Below are 8,996 nucleotides of genomic sequence, written 5' to 3'. Positions count from 1 at the left end.
CTGTTCTAAACATTGGGGTAGATACAAGATGATCAGGTTGTACCAGGTGGGGCTCACAGTCTTCATCCCCACTTTACAGATAAGGTAACGGAGGCCCAGAGAAGTTAAGCGACTTGCCCAAGGTCACACAGCAGACAAGTGGTGGAGTCGGGATTAGAACACATGTTCTCTGTGCTGGGTCACTGGGGGAGAGTCGGGGATGGGGAGGGAAGAGTCAGAGGTGTTGGAGGGTCCATTCTGGATAATAATAATAATAATGATGGCATTTATTAAGCGCTTACTATGTGCCAAGCACTGTTCTAAGCGCTGGTGGAGATACAAGGCAATCAGGTTGTCCCACGTGGGGCTCACAGTCTTAATCCCAATTTTGCCGATGAGGTAACTGAGGCCCAGAGAAGTTAAGTGATTTGCTCAAAGTCCCACAGCTGACAAGTGTTTGGTTCTGTTCTCTGTCTCCCCCTTTTAGACTGTGAGCCCACTGTTGGGTAGGGACTGTCTCTATATGTTGCCAATTTGTACTTCCCAAGCACTTAGTACAGTGCTCTGCACATAGTAAGTGCTCAATAAATACGATTGATGATGATGATGAAGTGGCAGAGCCAGGATTAGAACCCATGACTCTGACTCCCAAGGCTGGGCTCTTTCCACTGAGCCACGCTACTTCTCTAGGATCACTAGGGGAGAGTCAGGGATGGAGAGGGGAGAGTCGGGGTGTGGGATGGTCCATGCTGGGTCACTGGGGGAGAGTCAGGGATGAAAAGGGGAGAATCAGACCGTCCTAACATCCCTGACTGTGCGGTGGGGGGATCAATCAATCAATCAATCAATCGTATTTATTGAGCGCTTACTATGTGCAGAGCACTGTACTAAGCGCTTGGGAAGTACAAATTGGCATCACATAGAGACAGTCCCTACCCAACAGTGGGCTCACAGTCTAAAAGGGGGAGACAGAGAACAGAACCAAACATACCAACAAAATAAAATAAGTAGGATAGAAATGTACAAGTAAAATAAATAAATAAATAAATAAATAGAGTAATAAATATGTACAACCATATATACATATAACAACCATATATACATATAACAACCATATATACATATAGCCACCGGCGTGACCAAACCCCAACCTCAGGGCCAAAGTTGACCGACCGAAGCGAAAGCCATTAAGCCAACCTCAGGCCTCCACCCAGGCCCCACTCATCCGCGAAGCAGCGTGGCTCAATGGAAAGAGCCCGGCCTTGGGAGTCAGAGGTCATGGGTTCAAATCCCGGCTCTGCCAATTGTCAGCTGGGTGACTTTGGGCAAGTCACTTCTCTGGGCCTCAGTCCCCTCATCTGGAAAATGGGGATTAAGACTGTGAGCCCCGTGTGGGACAACCTGATCACCTTGTATCCTCCCCAGCGCTTAGAACAGTGCTTTGTACATAGTAAGCGCTTAACAAATGCCATCGTCATCATCATCATCATCATCCAACTCACATTAATTCCGGGAGGGTGACGCAGGTAGGCCCGAGGCCCAGCGCACAGCCTGACGCACAAGAACTTGTTTTCGCCCCTCGCTAAAACCGTCAGCTCCTTCACCGGTAGCCTGGCATCCCCCCCACCGCCACCCCCCAGCAAGGGGACACTGTTTTGGGGAGGGGGAGAAGGAGGAGGATCAGGCCATGTTGCCTCTCCCCATCTCCTTTGCTCCTCCGTCCCCCATCTCTTCCCTTCCCCATCTCTGAGTCGCCCCTCTCTATCTCTCTCTCTGCACCTCCATCCTTGGCGACAGATGTTGGAGGGGGAGGTCGCAGGGGGGGTTCCTTTCTCCGCGCCCTTGGGCCCTCGTTAGGACGCCCAGGGCTTCTTGTTCCCGAGCCCAGCCCCCCGCAGAGCAAACAGCGGGGGGGGACCAAGGGGAAATTATCCGGAAACTGAAAGTGCCGACGCGCCCCCTTCTCCAACCCCTCGCCATCTGCCAAGCGAAGCCCCCAGCGTGCTCAGACAGCAGAAATTCGGGGTGGGATGAGGCTCGGGGGGCAGCGGGGAGGGGCAAGCAGCCCCTCATGGACAGCGATCTGGGAGCGTATAAATGAGGCTGGAGGGAGAGCTCTCCACGTCTGGGTGGCCTCACTCTCCCCTGCCTCCTCTTCTCCTTCCTCCTCTATCCTCCTGGTACAACAGGTGAGGCCTCCCTGCCCACAGGGAGAGTGAGGGATGGAGAGTTAGGGGTGTTGGATGGTCCGTGCTGGACCACTGGGGAGAGTCAGGATGGAGAGGGGAGAGTCAGGGTGGGAGTGGGATGGTCCGTGCTGGGTCACTGGGGAGGGTCTTTTAGACTGTGAACCCACTGTTGGGTAGGGACTGTCTCTATATGTTGCCAACTTGTACTTCCCAAGCGCTTAGGACAGTGCTCTGCACACAGTAAGCGCTCAATAAATACGATTGATTGATTGATGGAGAGGGCAGAAGGGAGAGGGTGTGATCTGTCATCCTGTATCCTGGGGCCCCTGTGAGAGACGGTCACCATCATCATCATCATCATCATCAATCGTATTTATTGAGCGCTTACTGGGTGCAGAGCACTGTACTAAGCGCTTGGGATGTCCAAGTTGGCAACATATAGAGACAGTCCCTACCCAACAGCGGGCTCACAGTCTAAAAGGGGGAGGCAGAGAACAAAACCAAACATACTAACAAAATAAAACAAATAGAATAGCTATGTACAAGTAAAATAAATAGAGTAACAAATATGTACAAACATATATCCATATATACAGGTGCTGTGGGGAAGGGAAGCTGGTAAGATGGGGGGGATGGAGAGGGAGAGGAAGGAAGGGGCTCAGTCTGGGAAGGCCTCCTGGAGGAGGTGAGCTCTCAGTAGGGTCTTGAAGGGAGGAAGAGAGCTAGCTTGGCGGATGGGCAGAGGGAGGGCATTCCAGGCCCGGGGGAGGACGTGGGCCGAGTCCTGCGGGGCTGACCAGAGCCTCGCTCGGGGGATGGGGGTCTGGGCTGGAGTGGGGTCCTCAGGACCAACTCCCTCCCACACTCCCCCTCCCTCCTTCCCTCCCTCCCCCTGCAGCCTCCTCTCTGGCCATGGCTCTTTGGGTCACGGTCTTGCCCCTGCTGGGCCTCCTGGCACTCTCGATGCCCACGCCTGGCGAGGCCTTCGCAAACCAGCACCTGTGTGGCTCTCACCTGGTGGAAGCGCTCTACCTGGTGTGTGGAGAGAAAGGCTTCTACTACATCCCCCGGGGCCGCAGGGATGCTGAGGAGCCGGTCGGTGGTGAGTATTCATTCATTCAACCATATTTATGGAGCGCTTACTATATGCAAAGCACTGTACTACTACTAATAGTAATAATAATGAGCGTGGCTCAGTGGAAAGGCACGGGCTTTGGAGTCAGAGGTCATGGGTTCAAATCCCGGCTTCACCAATTGTCAGCTGTGTCACTTTGGGCAAGTCACTTAACTTCTCTGGGCCTCAGTTACCTCATCTGTAAAATGGGGATTAAGATTGTGAGCCCCCCATGGGACAGCCTGATCACTTTGTAACCTCCCCAGTGCTTAGAACAGTGCTTTGCACATAGTAAGCACTTAATAAATGCCATTATTATTATTATTATTTATTAAGCGCTAACTATGTGCAAAGCACTGTACTAAGCGCTGGGGAGGTTACAAGGTGATCAGGTTGTCCCATGGTGGGGGGCTCACAGTCTTAATCCCCGTCCTCTCCTGGTTCTCCTCTTATCTCTCCGGTCGTTCTTTCTCAGTCTCTTTTGCAGGCTCCTCCTCCCCCTCCCATCCTCTTACTGTGGGGGTTCCCCAAGGTTCAGTGCTTGGTCCCCTTCTGTTCTCAATATACACTCACTCCCTTGGTGACCTCATTCGCTCCCAAGGCTTCAACTATCATCTCTACGCTGATGACACCCAGATCTACATCTCTGCCCCTGCTCTCTCCCCCTCCCTCCAGGCTCGCATCTCCTCCTGCCTTCAGGACATCTCCATCTGGATGTCCGCCCGCCACCTAAAGCTCAACATGTCGAAGACTGAGCTCCTTGTCTTCCCTCCCAAACCTTGTCCTCTCCCTAACTTTCCCATCTCTGTTGACGGCACTACCATCCTTCCCGTCCCACAAGCCTGCAACCTTGGGGTCATCCTCGACTCCGCTCTCTCGTTCACCCCTCACATCCAAGCCGTCACCAAAACCTGCCGGTCTCAGCTCCGCAACATTGCCAAGATCCGCCCTTTCCTCTCCATCCAAACTGCTACCCTGCTAATTCAAGCTCTCATCCTATCCCGTCTGGACTACTGCACTAGCCTTCTCTCTGATCTCCCATCCTCGTGTCTCTCTCCACTTCAATCCATACTTCATGCTGCTGCCCGGATTATCTTTGTCCAGAAACGCTCTGGACATATTACTCCCCTCCTCAAAAACCTCCAATGGCTACCGATCAATCTGCGCATCAAGCAGAAACTCCTCACCCTGGGCTTCAAGGCTGTCCATCACCTCGCCCCCTCCTACCTCACCTCCCTTCTCTCCTTCTACTGCCCAGCCCGCACCCTCCGCTCCTCCACCACTAATCTCCTCACTGTACCTCGCTCTCGCCTGTCCCGCCATCGACCCCCGGCCCACGTCATCCCCCGGGCCTGGAATGCCCTCCCTCTGCCCATCCGCCGCGCTAGCTCTCTTCCTCCCTTCAAGGCCCTGCTGAGAGCTCACCTCCTCCAGGAGGCCTTCCCAGACTGAGCCCCTTCTTTCCTCTCCCCCTCGTCCCCCTCTCCATCCCCCCGTCTTACCTCCTTCCCTTCCCCACAGCACCTGTATTTATGTATATATGGTTGTACATATTTATTACTCTATTTATTTATTTATTTATTTATTTATTTTACTTGTACACTTCTATCCTACTTATTTTATTTTGTTGGTATGTTTGGTTCTGTTCTCTGTCTCCCCCTTTTAGACTGTGAGCCCACTGTTGGGTAGGGACTGTCTCTATGTGATGCCAATTTGTACTTCCCAAGCGCTTAGTACAGTGCTCTGCACATAGTAAGCGCTCAATAAATACGATTGATTGATTGATTGATTGATTAATCCCCATTTTACAGATGCGGTAACTGAGGCCCAGAGAAGTGAAGTGACTTGCCCAAAGTCACACAGCTGACAATTGGTGGAGCCGGGATTTGAACCCATGACCTCTGACTCCAAAGCCCGAGCTCTTTCCACCGCGCCACGCTGCTTCTCTGTGCTTGCTTGGGAGAGGACAATATCATCATCATTATCATTGTGATATTTGTTAAGCATTTACTATGTGCCAGGCACTGTACTAAGCGCTGGGGTGGATACAAGCAAAGCAGGTTGGCTACAGTTCCTGTCCCACGTGGGGCTCACAGTCTCAATCCCCATTATCCAGATGAGGGGGGGCTCAGCGGAGCACTGTACTAAGCACTTGGGAAGTATAAATAGGAAAAATATAGAGACGGTCCCTACTCAACAATGGGCTCACAGTCTACTGTGGTCGTATGGGCAAGGCTGCATTTGTGTGTGTGTGTGTACATATTTATTCTATTTATTTTATTTTGTTAATATGTTTTGTTTTGTTCCCCGTCTCCCCCTTGTAGTCTGTGAGCCCACTGTTGGGTAGTGACTGTCTCTATATGTTGCCAACTTGTACTTCCCAAGCGCTTAGTACAGTGCCCTGCACACAGTAAGCACTCAATAAATACGATTGATTGATTGATTGATTGATTGATCAGTTGTCACTTTCTTTCCCCTGTGACAGTTCGTGGGCTCCTCCAGAATGGGTTGAATGACCTGGAATCCCCTTCGGACCTCCAGGTGGGCAAGAGGGGCATCGTGGAGGAGTGTTGCAAAGGCGTCTGCTCCATGTACCAGCTGGAAAATTACTGCAACTAGTCGTCGGCGGTGGGTGGGTGGGTGGGTCGGAGCCTGGCACTTTCATTATGGCACCTTCAAAGCAACCGAATAAAACTTCCAGTGACTGACTCATTCATTATTCAATCATGCAATCACATTCAATCACATTCGCCTGTCCCGCCATCGACCCCCGGCCCACGTCCTCCCCCGGGCCTGGAATGCCCTCCCTCTGCCCATCTGCCAAGCTAGCTCTTTTCCTCCCTTCAAGGCCCTACTGAGAGCTCACCTCCTCCAGGAGGCCTTCCCACACTGAGCCCCTTCCTTCCTCTCCCCCTCGTCCCCCTCTCCATCCCCCCCATCTTACCTCCTTCCCTTCCCCACAGCACCTGTATATATGTATATATGTTTGTACATATTTATTACTCTATTTATTTATTTATTTTACTTGTACATATCTATTCTATTTATTTTATTTTGTTAGTATGTTTGGTTTTGTTCTCTGTCTCCCCCTTTTAGACTGTGAGCCCACTGTTGGGTAGGGACTGTCTCTAGATGTTGCCAATTTGTACTTCCCAAGCGCTTAGTCCAGTGCTCTGCACACAGTAGGCGCTCAATAAATACGATTGATGATGATGATGATGATGAATGGGGAAGGGGCGGTAGGGAGAGGCTGCAGGCTCGGATGTGGCCGGGAGGGGGCGCCAGAAGTCAGCGCACATGGCCGGCTTTGCCTCTTTGACTTTATTCCTTGACATTGGCGGCCGCAGGGAGAGAGGGAGCCAGGAGTGTTGGAGACTGCCAAAAGGAAAAGAAAAAAAAAAAATAAGAGAGAGAAAAACAAGAGAGAGAAGGGAGGACTGACCTGGAGAGGGGCAGGAAAGGGGGAAAGTTGGAGGGGGAGGAGAAACCCGGGAACCGCTTTCTTAGAAGTTTCCTCCTCTCCAGTTTTCCTGACAAGCAACTGGGAGTAAGAAAAAGCTCCCCCCCTTGGCTGTCCCTCCTGGCATGCTTCCCCCAGGCCCTCCAGAAATGCCTGGCTGGACTCTACTGCTAAACGTTGCATGTCCTCGGCAGACCCTGAAGGCCCAGATCTGGAATGCTTGGAGGCAGGGGGATGGATTAGATGACCTCAAGGTCCCTAGCGCTCCAGAGTTCCCGCCAAATGACTGGAATACAGAAAGCGGCCGGCCCCAAACACGCAGTCCTCACTCCGGCCTCCTCTTATCCCCCTTTCTGGGAAATTCATTCACTCATTCAATTCGTATTTATTGAGCACTTACTGTGTGCAGAGCACTGTACTTCCCAAGCGCTTAGTACAGTGCTCTGCACATAGTAAGCGCTCAATAAATACGATTGATGATGATGATGTACTGCTTGGAAAGTACAATTTGTCAACAAATAGAGACAATCCCTGTCCACAAGGGGATCACAGTCTAGAAGCGGGGAGGCAGGCATCAAAGCAAGTAAACAGGCATCACTATAAATAAATAGAATTAATAATAATAATAATAATGTGGATATTTGTTAAGCACTTACTATGGGCCAAGCACTGTTCTAAGCACTGGGGAGGTTACAAGGTGATCAGATTGTCCCACGTGGGGCTCACAGTCTTCACCCCCCTTTATAGATGAGGGAACTGAGGCCCAGAGAAGTGAAGTGACTTGCCCAAGGTCACACAGCTGACAAGTGCGATGAGAAGCAGCGTGGCTCAGTGGAAAGAGCACGGGCTTTGGAGTCAGAAGTCATGGGTTCAAATCTCGGCTCCACCAATTGTCAGCTGTGTGACTTTGGGCAAGTCACTTCACTTCTCTGGGCCTCAGTTCCCTCATCTGTAAAATGGGGATTAAGACTGAGCCCCCCTGTGGGACAACCTGATCACCTTCTAAACTCTCCAGTGCTTAGAACAGTGCTTTGCACATACTAAGTGCTTAACAAATGCCATCATTATCATTATTATTATTAAGTGGTGGAGCCAGGATTAGAACCCACGACCTCTGGCTCCCCAGCCCAAGCTCTTTCCACTGAGCCACACTGCTTCTCAATTATAGATATATTCACATCATTAATAGAAATAAATCCCAGCAGAGGTCATTAGAGGGAGGCAGGAATGTATATAGAATAGCCGATAGTCCAACAGCCCAACCTTCAATCAGTCAGTGGCTTTTATTGAGCATTTATTGTGTGCAGAGCACTGTACTAAGCGCTTGGGAGAGTACAATCTAGCCGAGTTGGTAGACAGTTTCCCTGTCCACAATGAGTTTACAGTCTAGAGGGGGAGACAGGCAGTCTTAAGTAATAAGTGAGAAGCAGCGTGGCTCCGTGGAAAGAGCACAGGCTTGGGAGTCAGAGGTCATGGGTTCTAATCCCGGCTCCGCCATTTGTCAGCTGTATGACTATGGGTAAGTCATTTAACTTATCTGAGCCTCAGTTCCCTCATCTGTAAAATGGGGATTAAGACTATGAGCCCCACGTGGGACAACCTGATCACCTTGTATTCCCCCAGCGCTTAGAACAGTGCTTTGCACATAGTAAGGGCTTAAAAAATGCCATTATTATTATTATTATTACTAATATAAATAAGTAAATTATGGCTATGGACAGAAGTGCTGTGGGGCTGAGGGAGAGGGTGAATTAAAGGAGGAAATCCAAGTAAAAGGGGGGTGCAGAAGGGAGTGAGAGGAGAGGAAATGTGTGCTTCATCAGGGAAGGCTCCTTGGAGGAGTTGTGCTTTTAATAATAATAATAATGATGATGTTAATAACAATAATGGTATTTGTTTAGTTTTTACTATGTGCCAAGCACTGTTCTAAGCACTGGGGGTAGATACAAGGTCATCAGGTTGTCCCATGTGGGGCCCACAGTCTTCATCCCAATTTTCCAGATGAGGGAACTGAGGCACAGAGAAGTGAAGTGACTTGCCTAAAGTCACACAGCAGGCAAGTGGCAGAGTGGGGATTAGAACCCATGACCTGTGACTCCCAAGCCCGGGCTCTTTCCATTAAACCAAGCTGCTTTTGCTGCTGTGATGATGATGATGATGATGATGATGATGATGATGATGATGGTATTTGTTAAGCGCCTACTATGTGCCAAGCAGTATTCTAAGCTCTGCAGGAGATAAAAGGTAATCAGGT

The 8,996-nt window shown here is 50.5% G+C and overlaps 1 protein-coding gene across 1 annotated transcript; it reads left to right on the top strand.

Annotated features, from left to right (window-relative positions):
• The first annotated feature begins 3,080 nt into the window (after positions 1–3,080).
• Positions 3,081–5,901, top strand: INS (insulin). The gene is made up of 2 exons (XM_038764543.1): positions 3,081–3,267; positions 5,768–5,901. Exons 1-2 carry the CDS (start codon positions 3,081–3,083, stop codon positions 5,899–5,901), a joined length of 321 nt encoding a protein of 106 aa, XP_038620471.1.
• Positions 5,902–8,996: the final 3,095 nt, after the last annotated feature.

The sequence above is a fragment of the Tachyglossus aculeatus genome, chromosome 22 (genome assembly GCF_015852505.1).
Source record: "Tachyglossus aculeatus isolate mTacAcu1 chromosome 22, mTacAcu1.pri, whole genome shotgun sequence".
Classification (NCBI taxonomy): Eukaryota; Metazoa; Chordata; class Mammalia; order Monotremata; family Tachyglossidae; genus Tachyglossus; species Tachyglossus aculeatus.
This window is presented reverse-complemented; position numbering and strand designations above follow the sequence as displayed.

Coding starts and splice junctions, on each gene's coding strand:
- INS (XM_038764543.1), top strand. CDS start 3,081: ATGGCTCTTTGGGTCACGGTCTTGCCCCTGCTGGGCCTCCTGGCACTC. Junction 3,268..5,767: donor GGATGCTGAGGAGCCGGTCG/GTGGTGAGTATT, acceptor CCCCTGTGACAG/TTCGTGGGCTCCTCCAGAAT.